General features: G+C 36.3%; 1 protein-coding gene across 7 annotated transcripts in view; it reads left to right on the top strand.

Annotated features, from left to right (window-relative positions):
- The window catches only part of LOC105219887 (CCR4-NOT transcription complex subunit 11-like), a 128,631-nt gene that overhangs the window by 83,014 nt on the left and 18,128 nt on the right, over window positions 1-27,489 (top strand). For all 7 annotated transcript variants that reach the window (XM_054234386.1, XM_054234385.1, XM_054234388.1 and 4 more), the window contains exon 4: window positions 766-931. In XM_054234386.1, the coding sequence (XP_054090361.1) occupies window positions 766-931 (166 nt within the window). The remainder of the gene's footprint in view (window positions 1-765; window positions 932-27,489) is intronic.

The raw sequence follows: 27,489 nt of genomic DNA on the forward strand, positions 1-27,489 counted from the left end.
GAAAAGACAATATGCCAGAGCACCTTCTCAATTACGTTTAAAACTTCAAACATGCACTCGGAACTGTTTCTTGCGCTAGTCCTGTATGGTGACCTTGTCAAATTAGTTTTTGGTAAGCGTAAATCAGAAAAATGTTTAAAGAAAGAATTTTAATATAATATTCAAACTCACCTTTTATCGCTAAGGCTCATAATATTAGAGCTGTCACTTATAATTTTGCGCTCTATTTTTTCGTTTGTGGTATGTTCCTACCATAACGCAACCGAATCCATATTTATACAATAAAACGTTTTGTACGATTAAATTTGCACAATTGATTTAAAACAGCACACAATTGAATGTGTATGTTTGTTTATTTTGTACAATTTTTGAATTTTGTCTTGTTGATATTGTTTCAATTCCCACTCATTTCCGCCAGTAATATCAACACAACACAAAATATGTTTACGAAAAAAGTACAACCTTTTCACAATGCGGAAGTTTTAGAGAGAACCGATTTCCCTTCGCAACGCAATTCACTCACATTTTTATTCGTAAGGCCTTACAGAGTAAGCCCCCTGAACTTTGTTTTTTTTTTGTATTTAAGAACTTCTGCGTATGTTCAACTTTACAAAAAAAATTCATGTAAATAAAACTATCCTTAAAGTTTCTGCATAATCAGTTCAATAATGTCATCATCTGTTTGTGCAGTATGTATTATAAATATATATAAAGAAATGCATTTTTCTACATAGTTCATGGTGGTATAAAATATTTATTTTTCAGGCTCACTACATCAGTGAATTTACCTACAGAGTTTATACATTTATATATCAGCAACTGCATTTCTACATGTGAAACCGTTAAGGACAAATATATGCAATCTCGTCTTGTGCGTTTAGTTTGCGTTTTTTTGCAGTCACTAATAAGGAACAAAATAATTAATGTAAAGGTAAGTTTATTACATATCCTCATTATTAATACTTAAAACTAAGGAAATGTTTTATTGTGTGTAATCTGGGGGGATGGGGTCATAACGATTCTTGGCCAGGAACGATTCTTTTATATATGACTCAAGCAGCTCACGACTTCCGGTTTTAGACCAAGTATCCCCTGGGTAGCTAACAGACATCCGTAGGGAGGCGAGCTAACGTGAGAAGGCGAAGCCCGCTTCTGCGGTTGTGCGTAGGGTTTGGGACCCACCACATAAAAAAACCTCCCCAATGAAAAAACAATCAGAGCCTCGGAAGAGAAACCCCACTTTTAATGAAGACCTCTGCAAACGTTTTAAGGACCATGATTTCAGGGCATGCACCTGGAATGTCCAGACCCTTAATTGGGAAGGTTCCTCTGCCCAGCTGGTTGATGTCCTCATGTAACAAGGCTGTCATCACCGCCATCCAAGAAGTGCGATGGACGGGACAAGGACGGACGGTGGGAAGGTGGGTGTTGGATTTGTGGTGGGAGAGAGACTCCGTCGCCGAGTCCTGGCATTCACCCCGGTGGATGAATGTCTTTCCACAATCCGCATCAAAGCGAGGTTCTTCACCATATCGCTGATTTGCGCCCACGCCCCAACCGAAGAGAAGGACGATGTGTCCAATGATGCTTTCTATGAGCGCCTAGAACGTACCTTTGAGCGCTGCCCCCGCCACGATGTCTAAATTGTGCTTGGCGATGGCTGTCCCTTATCCAAACACGCGCAATCAAATCGATCACGTTGTGATAGACGGAAGACATGTCTCCTGTGTTTTAGACGTGCGTACGCTCCGAGGACCAAATATTGACTCGGACCATTATCTAGTAGCAGCAAAGATATGTACTCGCCTCTTTGCAGCAAAGAACGCCGTCAACAAACACAAGGAAGGTTCGACATCGAAAAGCTGCAATCGCAACCGACAGCCGAACGATTTTCTACTCGACTTGCACTCCTGCTCTCTGAGATCACTCATCAGTATCTCGATATTAGTGAGTTGTGGAACGGCATCTCAAATTCATTGCATACCGCTGCAGCCGAAACATTTGATCTCCAGCAACGCCAAAAAACCAGTTGGTACGATGAGCGTGGTTGCTCCGCAGTAGAGAGAAATCAGACTGCCTACCTCGCAACGTTGCGAAAGACCACAACACGTTCGGGGTGGGATAGATATCGAGAGCTGAAGAAGGAAGCGAGACGCATTTGCAGACATAAAAAGAAAGAGGCCGAAATGCGTGAGTATGAAAAGTTTGAAAAGCTGGCCGACATAGATAATGATCGAAAATTTTATGAAAAGTTGAGGCGATTTACAGAAGGTTTCAAGACCGGAGCATTATCATGTAGGGACCGAGGAGGTAATCTGGTAACGGATGTCCAGAGCATACTGGGATTATGGAGGGAACACTTCTCCGACCTGCTAAATGGCAGTGGAAGTACAACACCAGAAGATGGCGAGCCCGATTCCCCAATAGATAACTATGGAATAGATATTCCATTACCCGACCATGAAGAAATTCGAATCGCAATTACCCGCTTGAAGAACAACAAAGCGGCGGGGGCCGATGGACCACCGGCCGAGCTATTCAAATACGGCGGCGAAGAACTGATAAGGTGCATGCATCAGTTTCTTTGCAGAATATGGTCGGAAGAAAGCATGCCCGACGATTGGAATCTCAGTGTGCTCTACCCAATCCTTAAAAAGGGAGACCCCACAATCTGTGCCAATTACCGTGGGATAAGCCTCCTCAACATTGCATACACGGTCCTGTCGAGCGTATTGTGTGAAAGACCAAAGCCCAACGTCAACGAATTGATTGGACCTTATCAGTGTGCCTTTAGACCTAGAAAATCGACGATGGACCAGATATTCACCATGCGCCAAATCTTGGAAAAGAACCGAGAGAGAAGAATCGATACTCACCATCTTTTCGTCGATTTTAAAGCTGCCTTCGATAGCACGAAAATGAGCTGCCTTTATGCCGCGATGTCTGATTTTGGTACCCCTGCAATACTAATAAGGCTATGTAAACTGACGTTGAGCAACACCAAAAGCTCCCTCAGGATCGGTAAGGACCTCTCCGAGCGGTTCGATACCAAACGAGGTTTCAGACAGATTGACTCACTATCGTGCGACTTCTTCAATCTATTACTGGCAAAAAAAATACGAGCTGCAGAGCTAAATAGAGAAGATACAATCTTCTACAAGAGGAAGCATCAACCGCGCTGTTTGTTCTGCTTTTTCCATACTAGATAAAGGAGCGAAGCGTATGGGTCTGGTGGCGAATGAGGACAAGACGAAATATCTCCTGTCATCAAACAAACAGTCAGCGTACTCGCGTTTTGGCTCCCACGTCACTGTTGACAGTCATACCATTGAAGTAGTAGATAGATTTGTCTACTTGGGAACCAGCGTTAACAACACCAACAATGTCAGCCTTGAAATCCAACGCAGAATCACTCTTGCCAACAGGTGTTACTTTGGACTGTGTAGGCAATTGCAAAGTAAAGTCCTCTCTCGACCAATCAAAACCAAACTCTACAAGTCGCTCATTATTCCCGTCCTGATGTATGGCGCCGAAGCGTGGACGATGACAACATTCGATGAGACGACTCTTGGGGTTTTCGAGAGAAAGGTTTTGCGTAAGATTTATGGTCCTCTGAACATTGGCAACTTCGAATACCGCAGACGATGGAACGATGAGCTGTACGATTTATACGACGACATTGACATAGTTCAGCGAATAAAAAGACAGCGGCTACGCTGGCTTGGTCATGTTGTACGATTTTTTTTTTATTTCAATATACATTTATTTACTGAATCTGCTCTTTAAAGCCTAACAATAAGTTATCAAATCTTAAAACTAATTAAAACTAGACAAGCTCAACCAAGTGATTGAGTTGTTTTGGTGAAACGTTGCTCTTTAGTATGCAGGCATATCTCTTCTTTTTTAGATGTGATTGATAACAGGATTGTACTAAAGCATTAGCCAATGGGTTTGGGTGATCACGGAGTTTAGATATATATTTCAATCTGCTGTCCTCTACTTCTTTCTTTACCATAGGGATACCAAGATCTTTATGGATTTTATCATTGCGTATGTACCATGGTGAGCACGTGATTGTTCTAAGCATTTTTGATTGAAATCTCTGAATTATATCGATATTGGTTGCACAGGTCTTACCCCACAGTTGAATGCCGTACATCCAAAACAGTTTTATGATCGCGTTATATAACAGAACTTTGTTGTCTAGGCTAAGTTTTGATTTTTTGTTTAGAAGCCAATTTAAATTTGCAGCTCTTATCTTCATGCTAGTTATTTTACTAGATATATGTTTTCTCCACGTAAGCCTTCTATCTAGGTGAATACGAAGATAGGTAACTTCATTCGCTTGGGGCACCAAAATATTGTTCATTTTTACTGCCGGACACATTTTTGGTCTTAGAGAAAATGTAAAGTGCTTACACTTTTGTTCATTCACATTTATACGCCAGTTGGCTAGCCATTCTTCGACAGATCTTAAGTGCTCAGCTAATATTCTTGATGCTATAATGTGGCATTTGTTACGGCTCACTAAAGCTGTGTCATCCGCGAAAGTTGATGCCAAAACATTATTAGCTGTTGGAAGATCAGCAGTATATATGATGTACAGAGTTGGCCCTAAAACACTGCCTTGTGGTACACCAGCGCTTATTTGTCGTTCATCAGATATGAAGTCTCCCACTTTAACCGTAAATTGTCTATTTCTTAAATAAGACTCCAATATTTTATACAATTCTAAAGGTAGAATGTTTTTAATCTTATATAAAAGCCCTTCATGCCACACCTTATCAAATGCCTGAGCAACATCTAGAAATATAGCTGAACAGTACTCTCTGTGCTCAAATGCTTTTCTTATTTCGTTAGTTATTCTATTTACTTGCTCTATCGTGCTATGTTTTGCATGAAACCCGAATTGATGCGCTGGTATTACATTATTTTCGTGGAGGAAAGGAGACATCTTTGATAGTAACACCTTTTCAAATATTTTAGAAATACAGGGTAGAAAACTGATTGGTCTGTATGAAGACGGCTGTGTCAGGTCTTTCCCAGGTTTATCTATCATGATGATCTGGGACTTTTTCCATGAAATTGGATAGTATCCAAAACTAAAAATCGCATTAAAGAGCAAAGAGAGCACCTCTACAGCAATATTTGGTAACTCTATTAGCATTTTTGGGGTGATATTATCATGTCCTGGCGACTTTTTTTGATTTAGTTCTTTTATGATGCAATTAATTTCAAAAGGTGAAGTCTTAAAAAACTCGAGCGACTCATTTGCTGTGTTAGGTAAGTTTGACAACTTAAAGTTGTTCTATGGGCAATTAGGTTGAAATACCTTTTCCAGGTGATTTGCAAAACAATTAGCCTTTTCCTCGTCACTTCGAGCCCAATTTCCACCCAAGTCTCGTATAGGCATGTTGGAGTCGACTGGAGGCTTCATGGACTTTTGGGCTTTCCACAGGGAATTTTGCTTCAGTTTGGACATATCTTCTTTATATACATTTCATTGTTGAATTCTTCCTCGCGTTTAAGCGCTTTCTTTAATTTTCGTACGGCAGATTTCAATTGAAGCTGAGTGGAAGGGCAGCGATTTATCTGCCATTCTCGTCTAGCACGCCTTTTTTCATTTACAAGCTTTTCTATTTCTCTCTTAGTGATTTTTCGGAGACCAAGTGGCTTATAGTTTCTGTTTGGTGTTGCTAAGACAGCTGCGTTAGTTATTATATCATTGAGTTTTCTTATGCTTTCGTCAATATCCCTTCCTGTATTTATATCAAGATTATTGTGCTTATTCATAATTGTGTTGTACAGCTGTCTTCCTTTAGGGTTAATTAGACGTGAGCATTGACATAGCTCCCTTGTACAGTATTATTTTTAATATTACTAGGTTTTGGAATATGTAATAATGTATGTAACATTTGGTTACGACGTGCTTGAATTCCCTGTGACTGCTTCAATTTTAAGTATTTATAAATAGGACAACCCCTGTAGTTGGCAGTGTGATTTCCTCCACAATTGCTGCATTTTTTATTTAAATTCTCTTTCTTAATGGTGCAATTGGAGGTGGAATGTAAATCTCCACATACCACACAAACACTGCGTAGAGTGCAATAGGATTTGGTATGCCCATATTCTTGGCAATTGGTGCATTGTACCGGACCATTTCTTTTGTGTGGTTCTTCAACGGTTACTCTACGGTGCAGCAAATATTTTAAATTGTATATTGGATGCACTTCGTTTTTTCTAAGCTGGTTAGAATTCGGCATCAGTTCAATTCTAAACATGGGTTATGCACTTGTTGCTAAATTGAGTGAAATTGTAGGTACTAATAATTTTCATATAGTGCCTTTGAAAAAAGGCAATATAGATGAAAATAAAATACAGTCGTACACTGAGAAAAGTTTCATGGACATAGTTAAATATTTGTCAAACAAAAATAAGAACAATTATTCTTATCAACTGAAGAGTTCTAAAGGCCTAATCATTGTAATTAAAGGTAAAGAGTCTTCCGTAGATTCTAGCGAAGTCAAAGAAGCTCTTGAGGAATGTGGTTTTGAAATTAAAACTGTTGTAAATATCTTCAACAGAAACAAAGTACCAAAGTGTGTGACCTTTTTTCAAAGGCACTATATGAAAATTATTAGTACCTACAATTTCACTCAATTTAGCAACAAGTGCATTTGAGCTACGCTCCCGCAAATATATTGGCGGTGGTTTAGCATTCGCGACTGTGGTGGTACCCTTCGAATCGTCGTCCGAACCTTTGCTTAATAAGGCAAATCTGTTGCCATTTAATACCTCAGGTTTGTTTTTGATTGGCTTGTCGCCTTCAAATTTTTTAGGATTGACCGCTAACTTTGAAGGACTTAACATTCTTTTTACATTGATGTAGCGGTCAATACCAATCTGCACAGATAAACCTTTTTTTATTGGTACATTCTCACCTTGCGCTATGTTTTTCTTCGCTGTCTGCTCATTTGCTGGTACCTGCGAATTTGTTGGTGTATTTTTGTTTATTGCTGGCCCTTGTTGACTGCCGTTCTCTGCTGACTTTGCTGTTTGTAAGCTCTGCTTAGGCTCAGTTGGTCGTTGTGATGGGTCATCCTTCTCACCGTTGCCTTTTTTGTTGGTAGGTTTTGCAGGCTCGACAAAACTAAATTAGGCATTCAGAGAATGCCTACGGCTTTGTTGGTCAGGCTGCGCTGCGCTCATATTTTTGAGAAATTGTTTACGTCTCACTTATAATTGTTATTATTTTTTTGTTTAACTTGATTGTACACTGTTTTATTATTATGATTTTTTATGTTTTGGTTATCCCGTTCGCCGTTATTGCCTAACACTTGCTTTAATGCACTTTTTTAGTTATTTGTTTATATTGTTTTTTGTTATTCCGAAAGTTTTCACGGAGCGCATCAAGAACACGTCCGTATAGTTTGAAAGCCACGGTAACATAATCTGAAAGCCACGGTAACATAATGTTGTACGAATGGATGGAAACACTCCAGCTCTGAAAGTGTTCGATGCAGTACCCGCTGCAGGAAGCCGCGGAAGAGGACGACCTCCACTCCGGTGGAAAGACCAAGTGCAAAGTGACCTGGCTTCACTTGGTGTTTCCAGTTGGCGACAAAAAGCAAAAAAGTGGAACGAATGGCGCGCTCTGGTGAATTCGGCTATAATCGCTTAAAGCGGTTTCTACGCCAAATATATATATATATATATATATATAATCTGGTAGAATATTAGTGAACGCAATGTTCAAATGTAATTCCTATTAATTAACATTCTGATTAAAACCCATTGCATTCTGTGTATAGACATTAGATAATACTTCAAGTATAATTTATTAATTGCAAAATGTTTGTAAACAAATGTTTTGAATTAAGAAATATTAGGTTGGCAAATATCTCTCTTCCGCCTTTTTGTCTTTTGAATTTCGCCTATGTGGCAATACTATACATCTTTGAAAGGTCTTGATATAACCTACAACACGACGTTATGCAATTAGTTTGGATATTGCGTTCAACAGTTATAGACGTGTAAAGGCAAATCCGCTAGATAAACGTTCGGTGAGATAAATGGTGTTTTGGGGGATGGTACTCTATCACTTCGAACTGCGGAGGAATGGTTTCGACGATTCAAAGCGGGTGAAAACGACATCATGAATAAGCCAGCCGGCGGAAGACCTGTGACGACGAATATCGATCAAATCATGGAAAACATCGACTTAGACCGGCATGTGCCATCGCTCAGGAGATGGGAGTTAGTCACCAAACCATTTTAAACCATCTGCATAAGGCTGGATACACAAAATAGCTTGAAGTTTGGGTGCAGCATGATTTAACGCAAAAAAATCTTCTGAACCGAATCAACGCCTGCGATATTCTGTTGAAAAGGAACGAAGCGGATGGAGGTTTTATCGCATCCACCATATAACGAACGAGTTAATAACAATTGAGTCACTTTTGTATCTACTTTGCACCGTCAGGTCAAGTTCCTTTATTAATACACAACTAAGACTAAAGTACATTTTGATAATTTAGTGCTATTTATACTACTTTATGGTACTAGTTTCTATTTGCTGTCTGCTATGTTATTTGAAGATAGACACACTATCTACAGTCGATTGTTTGTCGTTACAAACAGTCCCGAGAGAATAGCGTGTAGGAGATAACACTTGTTATGTGTGATACCATATCTATTTCACACCATATATTGGAATTACTTATCACTATTTGTTCATGCGTGGTTCGACATAAACAAGAGATGTTTTGGTTTTATTTGAGAAATGAAACGTTCCTTAACTCTCCCCTGTATTAAGATGAAATGTCCTCATTTCAAGTCAATTCACGTTGTCCGTTCCACAGATGTTCTCCATCAATAATTATATTTCCGTGATCTAACACAATAAGTGGTCTATTATTTTCTTGAATAACATTACATTTTGCCTTGTTATTTTCAAGCAATGGGATGGTACAGTTGTCGGGAGATTCCTGTTTACAAATATTTAATCCCAGACAATTTTTACATTTGGAAGTTCTTTTGAAATTTGCTTTACATTTTGCAACTTGAGAGTCCAATCGGATTTTACCGTGTTTGTATGCTAAAGGTATTAAGTTATATAATTTACAGCGGTTATTTATCACGGGATATTTGTATATTGTAATTATAGCATCTTTGTACATGCATACATGAATATCAGAATATTCTAAAATATTAATTATGGGTATGTTAAAATCTTCTATGGAGGCAATTTCTTAAATGTCTTTGAGGTTTAGAGTAGCAGAATAAAAGTTTCCTGTTTTAGCAAAATTAATGGTATTCGTGATTGTTTCTAATTCCTTGTAAACTTCTGTAATAATTAATTCTTCAGTAATTGACTTTGGATCTAGTGTTTCTAGTATTTTTTCAAATTGACTGTTAATCTTCCGTTGTTGATTATTGTTTTCTATCAACTGATTGAGTCCTGTCTTGATCTCTATAAGGTCGCCATGGTCAGGAGTACCGGTGACTACTTGAGAATAGAACCTAAAAAGTTTAATGAGCGTTTGAGTCTACGATTAGAAGGTATAAGCTGTGTCTTAAGTGGCTCTATTTTATTAATAAGAATTATTTCTTCTTTTTTTCCTGTAACGTATTTGGATTTCATGATATTCTCGTATGGACCTAGGATAGTTAACAAGTTTGCTACGTGGTACAGATAAGACGTATTTTCAAATAGGTAGACTGGATCGGTCTCTGTTAAAACATACTTCTATAATACTACTTCATAATTTAAGATCTGTGATTAGATCAGAATGGGATATAAGAAATAATAAAAATAGATTAATTAATACCGTCTCGGATCGCATTGTGTGGCTTGTTTGCGGATGTTGTCTTTATGAATAATTTTCCCTCTCGTTGTAAGGATCGTGTCCCCGCGATCTTCCTTAACTTTGTGCTGATTATATCGTTTAGCAATTTTATTCCTACGATCTGTTTAGGAATATATGATATCTCCTGGTTTATAAGTGATATTTCTTCGTCCTTTGTTGTGGTATAGCAATAGCTTCTCCTGATTGTTCTGAAGGATTTCTTTAATCACGGTATACTTTTCGCGATTAAAGAAAACTACTTCAGGTTTGAGTCCAGTAGACGAGTGAATTGTAGAATTATATTGTCGAATGGCGTTAAAAAGTTCTTCACCTGGAGTCGTACTATATTCACTAGCTAAACTCGTACTGATTTCAATCAACGTACTGTGCAACCGTTCTACTTGAGCGTTAGTTGTCGAGTGATTTAATGGTGTGGCAGTATGTTGTATATGTAGTCGAGTATAAACGGCCTTTGCCATGTTGCTGATAAATACATTTTCGTTATCAGTCATTAGATGTTTTGCATTTGGATACACTTGTGTAAGTATTTCTTCAATATGTTCGTGACAGTTTGCTTTAGTATGAATTTTTCGGAGATAGCAATACTTCGAATATTTGTCGGTAGAGCTTATATACATACAACTATTCATGTGAAATATGTCCATCTGTATATATTCTCCAGTTTTTGTTGGTATTGGTGTTTTTCCAATAGGTTGTCTGTTTGGTTGTCGTTCGTATATGTTTGTCAAACAAATTTGACAGTCTATCGCTTCTTTCTTGCACATTTCTCTGATGTTAGGCCAAAAGTAGTTAAGCAATATTTCTTGCACATTGTTTTTATAATTTTTCCTTTATTAAAATTTGATGGAATCCTGATTCTAAATCGATGGTCGAGAAGACTTTAGCCTTACCTAAATTTTGAACTGTCATATTAATATCAGGTATAGGGTAGCGGTCGTTTATAGTATGGGCGTTAAGTTTTTGGTAGTCGACCACCATTCTCCGTTTAGGTCTGTCTAATCCTTTCTTTGGAACAGTCCAAATAGGGGAATTGTACGGACTTTTACTCGGCTGAATTATTCCATTTTCTAAAAGCCTATCTATTTCTTTATTGCGAAGTCATGGTCTACCACGGGGTAAGGGTATTGTTTTGTCCAAATAGGATCTTCTGTTTGCGTCCTAATTGTAGCTTGGATAATAGTTGTGAAGGGTAGGGTGTCACTAATATTTTCATTTGCTTTCATTATTTCCTTAATTTCCTGCTCATACTTGGCATTATCTACAGTATAATTAATGAAAGGTTCCTTTTTTCCTGCTTCTTTCTTCTGGTACTTTAAACTATAATCAAAGAGGTTAATCTCTCCCTTAATTAATCTGAGACCTTGTTCACCTAAGGTTATGTCGAATTCTTTTAATTCGCTTATTTCAAAGAATACTAAGTGATGCCCGTACATTGTGATCACTTTTTTTGAATGTATAACCGAATAGCCATGTAGAGTTTTTGTTCTAAATGGTTTTATTGATACTGACTTACCTATGTTACAGTTCTTACTAATGTAGTTATTTGTGGATCCAGTGTCCACTAGTAAAGTGACGGGTGTGCCTGTTAGTCCGCATTTCGTCTGGAGGCATTGCAACCCGTTTATTCGCCTAAAAAAGTACTGCCAGATTCAAAATTTTCATCGTAGTTAGAGATGTACACAGATTCTATGTCAGCTTGTTTTGTTTGGTTGATACGCTGTACTTTATTGTGGTTAAAGTTTTGGGATGATATGTTTCTCTCCCTTTTAAATGGATTTTGTTGGTGAGGCGGATTTCTTGGTGAGTTTTGATGCGTTTGCTTCACGTATTGGTGTGAAAAGTCCACTTCCATTGGTATAGGTTTTGATTGTTGTTGGCCATTTCGCTGGATGTAGCTACCAGAATTATGTTTCCTTCTCTCTTCATCCGTTGGTTGTCGTTGAGGATTGACGCGATATGCTGCTCTCAGTTGATGATTATTCCTTTGGTGATAAGAGGTGGTCTGATCTTCATGTCTTGATCATATCGACGGGGAACAGTGCTCTCGAAGTGTAGATCCTGATTATCATGGTAGATGGTACAATCAATCGCATATGCTTCACCAAGGCTCTTTGGTTTATTTGAATAAAGTATACCTCTGGTGTAGTTGCTCCGGAGTCCCATAATAAATGTGCGGATGGCGTCATCACTCACGTCCGATAATCTTCCAGCTCGCATATTATCTTCCATTGTTTCTATTTTTTGTTGAATCAATGTTAAGGCTTGATGTATTTCGTCGTGGAATTCAGTGAGAGTTTTACTTCCTTGCTTTTTCTTCATCAATTTGCGTTGAAGCATTCAAGGTGTACGGACGTGTTTTTTAATTCGCTCCGTGAAATCTGATTTTATATTTTCTTTTTACAAAAGTAAACAAACATCTACATAAATATCATCGGTTAAATTGTCAACAAACAATAAAATCAAAATACTGTGCACAAAAATTACCATAAAAAACATAAACAAATAGTGCACAAAACAAAAATATAAAAACAATAAAATCAAACAAACAATAATGAGAGCTGCGCAGCCTCACCAGCAAAGCCGTAGGCATTCCTTAAATGCCTACTTCAGTTTTGTGGAGCCAACAAAAAAAGCAACGGCGGTGATGAGTCATCGCAGCGATCAGCTGAATTGGATCCGAAGCAAAGGACGCAATCGGCAGAAGCAGAAGTAAACAGCAATCGCGCAACAACAAATGCGTTGTATGCAGGTACCAACAAGCACCCGGTTAACGAAGGAAAACAAAAAAGAAGGTGAGAATGTACAATGCAAGAAAGGACCATCTATTCAGACAGGTATTGACCGCTACATAAACACAAAAAGGAAATCTAGTCCAATTAAATCAGCTGTCAATAACAAAAAATTTCAAGAAGGCACGCCAAATGGTAAAAAGCCAGACATTTTAATTGGCAATAGATTTGCCTTACTGAGCAAAGAACCTAACGACGATGCGAAGAGTACTACTGCAGCAGTGAATGCCAAACCTCCTCCAATCTATTTACGTGAGCGTAGCTCAAATGCGATTGTCTCCAAATTGAGCAATTTAATAGGCACGAACAATTTGCATATAGTGCCTTTAAAAAAAGGTAACATAGATGAAACGAAAATACAAACGTACACTGAAAAAAGTTTCATGGATGTAGTGAAATTCTTATCAAATAATAATAAGAATTACTACTCGTACCAATTGAAGAGCTCTAAAGGCCTAATGATAGTCATAAAAGGTATAGAGTCTTCGGTAGACTCTAACGACGTTAAAGAAGCTCTTGAAGAAGGTTGAACAACTAAAGAAAAATGAAACACATCCAATTTACAAGTTAAAATATTTGCTCCATCGCAGAATCACCGTCGAGGAACCACATAAAAGAAATGGTCCGGTCCAATGCACCAACTGCCAAGAGTATGGGCACACGAAAGCATATTGCACCCTACGCAGTGTCTGTGTGGTGTGTGGTGATCTGCATCCTACATCAAAATGTACTCTTAAAAAAGAGGATTTAAATAAAAAATGTAGTAATTGTGGTGGAAATCACACTGCAAACTATAGGGGTTGCCCGGTATACAAAGACTTAAAAACTAAATTGACTGTTGGAATTCAAACACGCCGTAATCAAATGATAAATATTCCTTCCAACGAAATTATTGAAAACCCTGTCCAAATTTCAAAACAATGTATTCTTAAGAATAATGCTGCACAAGGGAGCTATGCAAACGTGGTAAAAGGCAACACAACACAAATGCAATTGCTCCAAAACCAACCAAGTGGAAGCATTGAAACAATGATTTTAAACCTTACCCAATGTATGACACAATTTATGTCAACAATGCAAAATATGATTCAAGAGGTAATTAAAGCCCAAAACCAAATTTTGCAAACTTTTTTAAGTAAAAAATGAGCGTACTTAACATTTGTATATGGAATGCTAATGGTGTTAACCAACATAAATTGGAGCTTATTAGATTTCTGAATGAAAATAATGTAGATGTAATGCTGTTGTCAGAAACCCATCTTACGAATAAAAACAATTGCTTTAAACCGGAGTATAGACTCTATGTTACAAATCACCCAGATGGAAAGGCACATGGTGGAACAGCAGTGTTAGTTAGAAAACGACTAAGCCACCACGCATTAGAATCTCATGCTACAGCGCAGTTACAAACAACAACAATATCTATAAAAAATCGTTGCGGAGACTTAAACCTGACGGCTATATACTGTCCACCTCGTTTTAAAATTACAGAGAGTGAATTTAAAGACTTTTTTGAAACGCTAGGTCATAAATTTCTAGCAGATGGAGATTACAATGCTAAACATATGTATTGGGGATCACGACTTATTAATCCGAAAGGACGACAGCTATATCATACTATTATAAATAGGCGCAATAACCTTGATATAATATCCCCGGGTAAGCCGACATATTGGCCTACTGATCGTAAAAAAATACCAGATTTAATTGATTTTGCAGTAATCAAAAATATAGATAAATCGCACATAACAGTAGATACATGTACTGACCTATCTTCCTATACTAATAAAGTTATGTGAACAACCCATATTTGTTGAAAAGAAAGTGGGCCTAACATCGCACAAAACGAACTGGCTAAAATACAAAAAATACGTGAGTAGCCACATTAATATTGAATACAAAATAAATACAGAAGGAGACATTGACGAAACTATAAGGGAACTCAATGAACTTACGTTATCGTTACTTATAACAGCAAACGATTTTCTCCTGACAACCTTGTTAAAATGACCACTCTTATTTTGATTTGTAAGCCTATAACATTGTGGAGACCTACAAGTAAGAAATCTAAAATACATTGAAAGAAATTGCGACAAGAATGAAATAGAATTAAGGAAACCGATAGGCATTCGATGCGGGTTTTCGTGCGTAATATACTACTAAAAAGGCAGGTGTCCTGCAGATTTTGGCACTAAAAAGGCTAAATGCCTCTAGGAGTTAGACACTTCGCGCGGGTTGCAGTGTACAGTTTATGTCAACTTTTGGCAATTATTCAAATATTTTTCGGTTTTTTAGAAATTATAAAAAATAATTTAAAACCATATAATTTTATTTATATTTTTCACAATTTTATTTTTTGTATCACATTATTAAATGTTTTAAAATTTATCTAAAATATTTCGCAAATATTTGCGTAACGAATTGTAAATCTAGGTATTTCGTGCAACCGTATTATGTAAATTTTTATTCAAGCGAACATATTTGCTCTAAAGAAAGCGAAACCTTTTCAAGTTAAATAGTGTTATTTATTTTGTAAAGTACATATAATTGCAACGTCAGAGGTGGTGATGAAGAGCAATACAAACGCAATTAATTACACAGGCCAACACTCAATTTACTTTTTTGAATTTATCAACTGATTCAAGTTAATTTGGATGCGCTGAATTCAAATCTCTATCAGCTCTAGTTTTCATGATATGGCTTTTTTATACCCTCCACTTAACTTATTCAAATCTGTAATTAGTTTGTCTCTATCAGCTCTAGTTTTCATGATTTTTTTTTAATTTTGTCGAACTGTGGTATTGTTATGAAAACCTCCGAATAACGAGTTTCAAGCGAATCCGATGAATTTTAAAAATCGCTGTCCTCCATATTGGTTTTCTGGTGTTATCTCAAAACACAAAAATCGACCTCGGATTCGGATTCAATGACCCCAAAAACATATAGTGCCCTCGGATATGACAAACATTTTTTTGTGTGGAGGTTATTGTTACCAATGAACCTCATTTACGCACAACACTCCCTGTTTGGTTTGCGACGTTAACGAGGCGACCAGATAAAGGCGGTATAACCTTATCATCTATACATCTATACATCAGATTTGCATAGATAGGCTGATAACCGGTCACTCTTAAACATGCATGGGATATTTGCGCACAGAAACTTCACGTCTATCCCAAGATCAAAGCATTTATTGTGAAATTGAAGCTAAATTATTAACTACTTGATAAACATTAAAAATATTTTATAAATTTGTCAAGTGCACAGAATAGGTCTGTATATATAAAATGTATGGTTATAATGAAAATAGCGAGACATGTTTCATAGAGTAGGTATAATAGTTTTGCTGAGCTATCGGTTGTTAAACTAAAAACAAAGGAAGCTGAATATACGTAGAGTTATGAGTATAACATATTCTGACGAACATGTATGCTGGAATAAACTAGAATCGACAAACTAGCAGCAACACACAGTTCTAATTAGAGAGTTGCCGAGTAAAGAACATGAAGTTGTAAGTTGTAAACTCGTAACGATAAGTGATACGATAATAAAGTGTGATAGGAAAACGACAGGAAGTATTAAATAGTATAACACTTGTGTCGGAAGAACTGATAGATAGAGTAACACGATGGAGGGTTCTAGAAAAGCATTATTTTTTAGATCACAAATATATGGAATGTGTACTGAGTGAAAAAGTAGATTGGGATAACAAATATAGAAATCATAGGAAAACAAACTGGCTAGTGCACATGTGAGAGCTAAAAAAGAATATTCCTATGATTCCCCCGTTCCAATCTAAGAGTAGGGAGGACGTAAACACTTTAGTTGAAAGATTCACAGAATCTTATCACCAAACATTGGAACTTCCTCGCGTAGTGGCATGTCCACTTACTCGCGGTGAGGGAAGAATTAGACCCCAATGGTTGTCCCCTGAGTTCAAAAAATCACAGAAAGGCTGCAGGAGAAAATTTGATGCCGCAAAACTATCCCAAGTAGAGCAAGACTGGGACCGCTACAGCCTTCTAAATTTATACAAAACGGAAAATAGGAAATCAAAACGAAAATCGTGGAAATTCTTTTGTTAAGAAATCGAGACGGTAGAAGCGTCTCGGTTAAGAAAAGCAATAGCAAAATTTGTATATAACATTGGGTAGCATCAGGAACCAGATCAGAGTTGGACGGAATCCAGTGAACAATCTTTAAAATTGCTGATGGATACACACTTCCCGGGCAGCTCAGCGCGCTTCACTGCTGAGTATGAACTATTAGGTCTACTTTCCGCCGTTTTCCAATAGATGTCTCTAGGGTCAAGCACTGGTCGTTTAAATCGATTTTTTATATCGATCTTGAACATTTGTGTCAACATTCACCCAACAAAATATTTGTAGAGATCTGTTTGTATCCCAAACTTATTCTCAACTGAAAATGTCACTTTTTGAGCCGAATTCTCGACGTTTGCGGGAATATCTCTAGGGTCAAGCACTGGTCGATTAAATCGTTTTATATCGATCTTGGACATTTGTGTCAACATTAACCCAAAAAAATATTTGTAGAGATCTGTTTGCATCCCAAACTTATCCTCAACTGAAAATGCCACTTTTTGATATTAGATACTGAAGTGGAGACGGATCCTAATATTGTGGACTAAATATCAGAAGATAAGATGAAATGGGCAATTAACATTTTCAAGCCTTTTAAATCTCCGGGATCTGACGGTATATTCCCGGCTCAACTACAGAAATCGTTCAGTTACGCAGCGGGTTGATTAGTAACTATTTTCGAAGGGACTCTTCGATTAAACTATACTCTTTCATTATGGAGGAAAGTGAAAGTAATACATGCAGTAAAGCGAATGGTAAGTTTACAATGAGCGACATATATATGTATCAGAGGAGATTTTAGAACAACGCCAAGCCAGCCAAGAAGTTATTTTGTATTTACTGCCTATAGATTTGTTCTATAAGCAGCAGGCTGTGAAGTCGGCACTTAGGCTGAGAAAATCTTCCTTACTGCGAAACTGCAACAGGGGACATTCTAGTATAATGAATCTAAACTCGAACCTACACATATCTTTCTCCTCTAGAGAGGAATAGGATATGGGAAAAGTGGACAAAGATTCAGAGATAAGCATATATATAGACGGTTCAAAACTAGACAAACGAGTAGGAGGTGGGGTATATTCAGAAAATCTAGATACCAGAATCGCCTTCCGGCTACCGGATCATGATTCCCATGTAGAAATTACTACAATTGAAGAAAGCCTTCTCGTTCTGTCAAAAAGAGTGTTAACGACTAGAAACATATTTATATTCTCGGATAGTCAGCGGCATTAAAATCACTAAAGTCTCATAGAATATAATCAAAGCTGGTGAAAGAATGCTTAGGTTTATTATTGACAATGACATCATATTTCACGATATACCTGCAATGGTACAATGGACATAGTGATATTCCTGGAAACTGTGTAGTAGATGAACTATCTAGATTGAGAACCACACTACAGTTCGATGCTAATAAAGAGGTAATTTATATACCTTCGGCAACGTGCAGATATTTAATCCATAAATATGCTGTAGGCTGCATCTCAATGGAAACAATCAACGTCTTAATAAGAAGACAAACGTGACCGAAGTGGAATAAGAGCCGCACTTGTGGCTTATTGAAATTTAAGAGGAATTACACAAGAACCCTAGTATTGGTGTTAGGAAAAGAAACGCAACTATTGGACGAGGTTTTCAAGGTGATGAGGGCGAAGTTGCACATATCAAATTGTGTAAACTAGTGCTTCTCAAACTTACTTTTGCCATGACCCGGTAATTTTCACACTGTCCTTTCGTGACCCACTTAATAATATTAAACTCAAGACGGTTCCATGAGATTAAATAATACACCTTTAATAATAGTAAGATAAATGTTTTATTAATATTGAATTATAATATTTTGGTATCTTTGGTACTCACTTTTTAGTACGAAGTATGTAACTGTTGCTTATTTTTAATTATAGAGTTCAAGTTTGCCGAATTTGCTGAAAGTTTTATTCTGAGATCGGGTTCCACTTCCAGTCTGTTTCGATATTTATTTTTAAGGTAAACTACTGTTGAAAACTCAGCTTCACATTTGTAAGTGGTCACAAAAGGCATTACAAAATCATTGCTTGATGAGCTAGTATTGTGTATTCTTGACGACAAGGTAACCAAAAATCAATCTTGATGTGGTCTTGTGTCAAATGTATCCTTGAGTGCTGTATCAGTTGACAGTTCAATCAACGAATAGATATCTGAATCTGGCAAATTTCTTTCGGAATCTAACTTGAATGTAAATGGGTTTCTGATCAAAGCTTTGTTGCCATCGATTGGAGGAAAATATTCTTGAAGATTCCTCTCCAGCTCTAATAAATGTTCTTTAAATTGAGTTAAGATGTCTTGTGGCAATGCAGTAATGTTGTACTCTTTTTGTGTTTCACATAAATTACTAAATGCTTTAAAGTTAACTGTCTCCGCGCGTTGTAACCACACTATAAGTTTTTTTCTTGCAGCTTCCACTTTGTCTTGCACTTTAAATATTGTTACATTGTTATATCATGTTCCGACAGAAAATTTGAAGTGATTGGATTACATTTAAACGCTTCACAAAACTATCCTGTTCTCACTGCCGTTGGAGGTTTACAAATCAGCTGTTTTTGAGACATATACGTAAGAGTGTTTCTGTACTGTAAGCTAGCAAAGTTTCTGCTGTGAAACTATGAAAACACAAATTATAAGTTATTATTAAAAATAATTATTTTTTTGTTGGGGCTTTAGTTTTAAATACCTTCCCAAGTAATTTATTCAATATTATATTGGTACATTTTAAAAATATAATACGGTTGGTACTCTTCTTCTTCTGAAAGCCAACAGCAGCCAGCACCTACTAACTGTAAACAACCACTCTTCGCAGCTGTTGACCGAAGCTGTGATACTTTTTGACAGTTTGTAGTGAAAAGCAGATATGATTAAACAAATGTGACCAACAGATGGCGCAAAATCAGAGTCGCATAGGGGGATTTAGAGAAGTACAGCTTCAAATCGCTTCGGTAAAGTGATTATGAAGTGTCATTTTTGTATGGCGAAATCTTGTTAAATCCAACGGTTTAGTGAGTTAAACGTCTCAACAGCCTAAACCTCGGTGATTAGCGTCTGTGGGAACATAATATTACCTTGCAATGCCATGTTTAGATTATTTAAAAATTAAAAAATATAATTAAATTATATTTTACCGAATTTTGCACGATGTTGTAAAAAAGTTATAATTTTTACAATTTTTCTGAAAAAAAAATGGTTCATATGATACAAGATCACGCATATGTGACTCAGAGAATGTTTTTTTTACATATCAGACGTTCCATTTAAATTAAATCCGTTTGCCTGTCTATATTAGTAATATGATATATGTCTGTTTGTATATGTTACTTTATACAGTAAAACCTGCCTAAGCTGGACACCTGCGGTTCAGCACTTTTCGTAGAAGTTACGCGAGTGCCCATGTTTCAAAGAAATAGTTTTTTTTTTAATTTTCTTTAACTTATTTTAAAAACGGTAAAAAAACGCGATTGCGCCGACTGTTTGCTTGATGACAGGAGATATTTCGTCTTGTCCTCATTCACCTCCAGACCCATTCGCTTCGCCTCCTTATCCATGCGGGAAAAAGCAGAACAAACGGCGCGGTTGTTGCTTCCGATAAATTATCCAAGATAGAAAGTGATTTTAATGCTTGCTGTTTAAAAATTGATAAAAATTCTGCCCTACTGCCAATATAGACAGTGTACAAATTAAGCAGTGAATGTAAATACGGCGGCAAAGAGCTGATAAGGTGCATGCATCAGCTTCTTTGCAGAATATGGTCGGAAGAAAGCATGCCTGACGATTGGAATCTCAGTGTACTCTGCCCAATACACAAAAAGGGAGACCCCACATTTTGCGCCAATTACCGTGGGATAAGCCTCCTCAATATCGCGTATAAGGTTCTGTCGAGCGTACTGTGTGAAAGACTAAAGACCACCGTCAACAAACTGATTGGACCTTATCAGTGTGGCTTTAGACTTGGAAAATCAACAACAGACCAGATATTCACCATGCGCCAAATTTTGGAGAAGACCCGTGAAAATAGGATCGACACACACCACCTCTTTGTCGACTTTAAAGCTGCTTTCGACATCAAGAAAAGGAGCTGCCTTTATGCCGCGATGTCTGAATTTGGTATCCCCGCAAAACTAATACGGCTGTGTAAGCTGACGTTGAGCAACACCAAAAGCTCCGTCAGGATCGGAAAGGACCTCTCCGAGCCGTTTGATACCAGACGCGGTTTCAGACAAGGTGACTCACTCTCATGTAATTTCTTTAACCAGATGCTGGAGAAAATAATACGAGCTGCAGAGCTAAATAGAAAATCTTCTATAAGAGTGTACAGCTACTGGCGTACGTCGACGATATCGATATCATTGGAAACATTCGCCGTTGCCAATGTTTAAGGGACCATAAATCTTCCGCAAAACCTTTCTCTCGAAAACTCCTAGTGCCGTTTCATCTGATGTTGATATCGTCCACGCTTCTGCACCGTAAAGTAGGACGGGAATGATGAGATCCATGTAGAGTTTGGTTTTTGTTCGTCGAGAGAGGACTTTACTTTTCAATTGCCTACTCATTCCATAATAACACCTGTTGGCAAGAGTGATTCTGCATTGGATTTCTGGACTGACATTGTTATTGCTGTTAATGCTGGTACCAGAGAACTGCAATTATTCCCTTTTTTGAGTCATTGGTTGAGTAACACAAAAAGTAGTATTAGTGCATATAAGTCAAAAATCATCAAACACAAAGATCCACTAAAACACATTTACGCACAGCACACAAAGCGAGAGCATGAAAAATGAGTAAGTTTCTCTTCATACGTATCGTTGAAGTGCTCAATTGTCTCATGAGCCAATAATTCAGTCAAGTTAAACAAAAATGAGCCATACCACCAAAATAACACCAATAGTATAGCTAAATAAATAAAGTGATACGAATAGGATCAAAGTAAAACTGACGATGGCTGTGCCGCCGCTAGGCAAAAGTGCCCTGCGGGAAATGACTAACGATGTGTTTTGTTCTTTGATGTCGTGAATTACATTTAATGTTTTAAGTTAATTAATGACAGTAAAGTTAATACTTTTAGGTTCTAATATATTTCTTTTAATAGTAATGTATTGAAAATAAATAAAGACGCACGAAAATGCATGTTCAATGAAATAATGAAAAATGTAATGTGACAAAGTTCCTACTGGGTATCTTTACTTTCGTGCTCAGCTACGAAGTCACAATTCCACTCATGCCGATCAGTGTAGCGAGCTCATTCAAGTTTATTTTCATCGTGACCAATGAACAAGTGAGTAAAATGAAATTTTTAATATACGCTCGTTTGAGTCATAAATTGACGGCACATATAAGTGTAGAAATACTATGAGTTTTTTTTGGTTTGGTGGAAATGAGTCTTTGTCATTTTTGATATTTGTATTAGTACTCATTTACACCAATTTGTTTGGCTCATGAGTTTGTGCACTAATTTCATTATTACTCAATGCAGATCTCTGGCTGGTACCCAGATAGACGAAATTATTTACAAGTTCAAAGTTATGACTGTCAACAGTGACGTGGGAGCCAAAACGCGAATGCGCTGACTGTTTGTTTGACGACAGGAGATGTTTCGTCTTTTTTCATTAATTATTTTATCAAATACTTACCCACAAGAATATTTCTATTTTACAGTGCGTTTATTTAAAACTCTTTGTCGAAAAACGTAGTACATCGATCAGATGATCTCAGCTGGAATTTCGTCAACCAGCTGGTTCTTTTGCTCTTTGTATGTATATACAATGTTCCTTACTATACAGTGCGTGAAACCATTGAAATTATGTGTTGTTGTGAAATGTACTACAATGGCATTGAACACACCGAAAGCTTTAAGCTGTCACATCATATCGGACATTTTAACAACTAGACAAAAATCAAATTCAAAAGAAGCTATAATCAAAAAAAACAAAATTTATCTTTAACTTACAGCCCTATTCTGTGCACTTGACAAAATAACAAAAAAATTGAAAATTTTTTTCAGATTTTTATCAAGTAAGAAATTTTTTGGTATTCTGTGACAATTTTGATAAAAGAAAAAGCTTCAGTACGCATAGCTTTTCCCCACACGTGTGGGAAAAAAATAATGTAAACAGAAACAGCTGATTTCTGTCCAATTATATTCGAGTTGAATTGAAAATTGAATTGAATTATTTTATTACGTAAGTTTTCAAATGCATTCCAATATTTGTTATAAAATAGTTAATAATTTAACATTAATTTCACAGTAAGTCCTTTGCTCTTTGGCTAGATGTGAAGATTCTGAGAATGCGCAAATATTCCATGCTCCGATTCTGGACTTATTTTTCATTTTTTTTTTTTTTGACCTGATAATCTATCCGGTATTTATTCCGATGAGAAGGTTATACGGCCTTTACTCGGTCGCCAGAACCTCGTTTGCTAACCATACAGAGGGTGCCGCGTAGATGAGGTTGATAATCGGATGGCAGGGGCTATATATTCGCTTTTCGATCCCACCACCCCCGGAGTCTTTTGCTCCTCCGCAGAGCAATATCTATATCCATATGTATATAAAAATTTCATGTCGCGTTGTTTATCCGGGATTGGCGCCTAAACTACTGAACCAATTTTACTTAAATTTTGCACACGTCTGCAGTTTGGTCTAACTTAAAAGATAGGATAGTTTATATTGAAAATTTTAGTCGCAATGTCCATCCGTCTGTCCATTCGGCCATTCGGTCAAGCGATAATTTGAATTGAAATGAAATCGTTCGTATATGTTACAGTTAGCAATATGAGATTGTATTGTAGATAGGCAAAATCGGACAAATGCAAAAAATTAAAAAAAGGAAATAAATTAAGATTTTTGCAACAGATATTCACAAGACCGAAGGACAATAGGATTTACACATTTTTACGTAAATGGACGTGGTCACAGCTCAACATCCGTCTATCCGGTCGGTCATTTGGTCAAGCGATAATTTGATCTGGATATCCTAATATAACTTAGCTCAAACTTAAGCATTGTGTTACTATGAGAAGGTTGGAATTCTTGATGGCCAAAATCGGACTTCTGCAACGACTAAAAAATTATAGTTAAACAAAAATGAATATAACAAAGCTGCAATTTGAGTTATAAAATTCGGAACACATGAAATAGGTACGAAAAAACCCAAGAGAGAGTTTTGGTATATTTATCGTAAACCATTAAAGCTGACGGAGAAAATGGAAAGTAGTTAAATAATTTCAATTTATCAAATATACCTTATCCACAGCAATGCGTGGTCCGGTCACTAATAATATTATATAATATAATGCATATACATACATAGGTCCTTTGTCATAGATTTAAAAATATTTGGAATGTAATTTTGATTTAGTTGGTTTAGCTTCAGAAAAGTTCCTTGGGGACTACGAAATCTAAACTGTGTTCATTATTGGCAAAAATGTGCTAAGCTGTAATCGAATGCAATATATGTACATATAGAAAACAATTTTGTCAAAGTTACCCCATTATCTTCATTTTTTTTTAAACAAAAAAGGGAAAAATAAACTTCTTAATATATGATAAAAACGGCTCAATAACGCGAGCCATCAACATGTTCATATTTTTCCTCTTTGTATAAAAATAACGAAAAAACACAAAGCGTGTTGCCGAACACAGTAGACTCGGCGCGATTCCTCTCTCTCTCTCTCCTATAAAACTAAGAATTGCCGCAACAGGAATTGTCCGTCTGAACAAACACTGTATGTGAAAAAAATATAGACTATAACTTTTAACTCAGTATCTAAGGGTAATTTATAACTAAACACATCGGAAATCTCTCAGATATTTTAATGTAACATAGCGGGAATGTTTTTCTTCTAATAGTGTGTCTTTGTGCTAAAAATGGTTAAAATCGGGTCATAACTTCCCCTCCCATATACATATGTACCTAATTATAGGTTTTTCCAAAACGTGGGCTTTATACCTTATAAATCGATTAATATATGAAATAAATCAATAAATATGATATTGATGTCAGAAAATTTAACTTTAAATACGAAAGAAACATATCTTCTTTCAAGATTGGCGTTTCAGCTGTTAATTTTCAACTGCTACTTGATGAATCATTTTGGCCACCTGGTGCTTTCGTGCGCGAATTCGAGCAAAAGCAACAAAAACAAACTGTAATTGCTCATATTCCAAAAAATGCCGCGGATTCAAAAAACTAATTATAAAAAATTCATTACAAATTCACTATCAAAATGTAAGGGGTTTAAATACAAAATTAAAAGAATTGTATTTGAACAGCACTAATTGTAATTTTAAAGTCATCGCTTTTACTGAAACTTGGCTTAAACCTCATATCTTTGATAACGAAATATTAAATAGTGAATTTCAAATCTTTAGATGCGATCGACTGAACAGAGTCGGGGGGGGGTGTACTATTTGCTGTGCATTCTTCAATTCCATCTGAAGAAGTAGAAGTTCCTCATGCGGACTTTATTGAATTTAAGTGCATACGAATTTGTATTAATAAATGTTCTATTTATCTAACTTTATCTTATATTCCGCCTCAATCGGACTTGTCTGTATATACGCAGCATGTTTCTTTAATAAATAATGTTTTTTTCAATTGCTAAGAATACTGATTACATAATTGTTCTAGGCGATTTCAATTTACCGTGTGTATCTTGGAAATCTGTTGACGATTGCATTACCCCTTTTTGCACTCGTTTAAGCTTTAATGAGTTTTTGGAAGAAATGTCTGGGATGGGTCTTAACCAAATTAACTTAATTCCGAACAAGTTTGGTAAATTCTTAGATTTGGTCTATGTTGATAATACTTCAACAGTTTCTGTGGTCCGATCTGATCCTTTAGTTTTGCCAGAGGACTCTTATCACCCTGCCTTGGAAATTAATATCGAAATCATAGACGAATTACTTGTATGCAACAAACAGGACCTTTGTTCTCGGTTCAACTTTGCGAAAGCTAACTTCAAAAAGATTAATTGTGAACTTTCTAAATTGACTTGGCCTGATTATAGTGGTAATATTGAATTAAATGTATCACATTTTAATGAAACAATTTTTAATATTTCAAATTTGTGGTATTCGAATGAGCTATGTAAATTAAAAATAAAAAAGCTCGTGCTTTTAAACTTTATAAAAGAACTGGAGCTCTTGTTGACTATTTAAAATATTCTAAATTGCGTCGTAAGTTTGAGGAACTTAACAAAAAATGTTATAAAAACTACATAATCAAAGTAAAAAATAATATTATTCGTAATCCGAAATTGTTTTATGGTTTCGTTAACTCCAACCGCAGGATTTCAAATTTTCCGTCCGCGATGAAATATAAATCAACAATGTCATGTGACAATTATATTATTTCTAATATGTTTGCAGAATTCTTCAAATCCAATTATTGTTCAAACTACCCTATGAATGTGCCATATCATCAAGTGTTATGTCCGAGTACTGTAATTAATACACCAATTATTTCTGAAACAGATGTCTTAAATTATTTAGTTACGTTAAAAAATTCGTTTAAATATGGCCCTGATATGATTCCCCCAAGCTTTCTTAAAAACTGCGCAAAATATATCTATCTGCCCTTAACTAAGCTTTTTAACCTATCTCTTTAACAAGGTATTTTTCCGTCAATGTGGAAAAACTCTTTTATATTACCTTTGCATAAAAGTGGAGTTAGATCATCTGTTGAGAACTATAGGGGGATAGCTAAAATGTCAGCTATACCCAAACTTTTTGAAGCTATTGTCACTGACCAAATAACTTTCTTAATGTGTCCTTTAATTTCATTCTCTCAGCATGGATTTTGTAAAGGGAAATCTACAGTAACAAACTTGCTTGAATTTGTAAACCATGTGTCAATGGGTTTTAGGGATAACAAGAATACTGATGTTATATATACAGACTTTAGTAAAGCATTCGATAGAGTAAACCACTCAATTCTTTTGCAAAAACTGAATCTTCTTGGTTTTCAACCAAGACTTCTTGAATGGGTATCCTCATATCTTACTAACAGAAAACAACAAGTTTTATTTAATAATACATTATCCGATTCAATTAGTGTCACTTCAGGGCTTCCACAGGGTAGTCATCTCGGCCCGATTCTGTTCTTGTTATTCATCAATGATATACCTTCAGTAATTAAGTTTTCAGAAATTTTATTATATGCGGATGATGTAAAACTTTTTAAATCATATACTTCTCATAACGAAAGGACTGAGTTGCAATCGGATTTAAATAATTTAGTTACTTGGTGTCACAAAAATGATATGCCACTGAATCTTAAAAAATGTAAAACGATGTGCTTTTCCCGTAGAACTGTTGATCTTTCCCCCTATGTAATAAATAACTTCAGTTTAGAGCAAGTTTTTAGCTTTGTTGATTTAGGAGTTAATATGGACCCTAAACTAAATTTTAATTCTCATGTAAATTCAATTGTCTTAAAAGCTAAAGGTGCTCTTAGCTTTGTTAAACGTTGGTCTAAAGAATTTAGTGATCCGTATATTACTAAAATTCTTTTTACAACATTGGTAAGACCTATATTGGAGTATGGTTCTGTGGTATGGAATCCTAGCTATCAATCCCATTCTGATAAGCTTGAGTCCGTTCAAAAACAATTTTTACTTTTTGCTTTAGGCCACTTACATTGGGATTCAAGATTGAATCTTCCCCCGTATACTAGTCGTTTAAAACTTATAAATCTTCCCACA

Source organism: Zeugodacus cucurbitae, chromosome 6 (genome assembly GCF_028554725.1).
Source record: "Zeugodacus cucurbitae isolate PBARC_wt_2022May chromosome 6, idZeuCucr1.2, whole genome shotgun sequence".
Classification (NCBI taxonomy): domain Eukaryota; kingdom Metazoa; phylum Arthropoda; class Insecta; order Diptera; family Tephritidae; genus Zeugodacus; species Zeugodacus cucurbitae.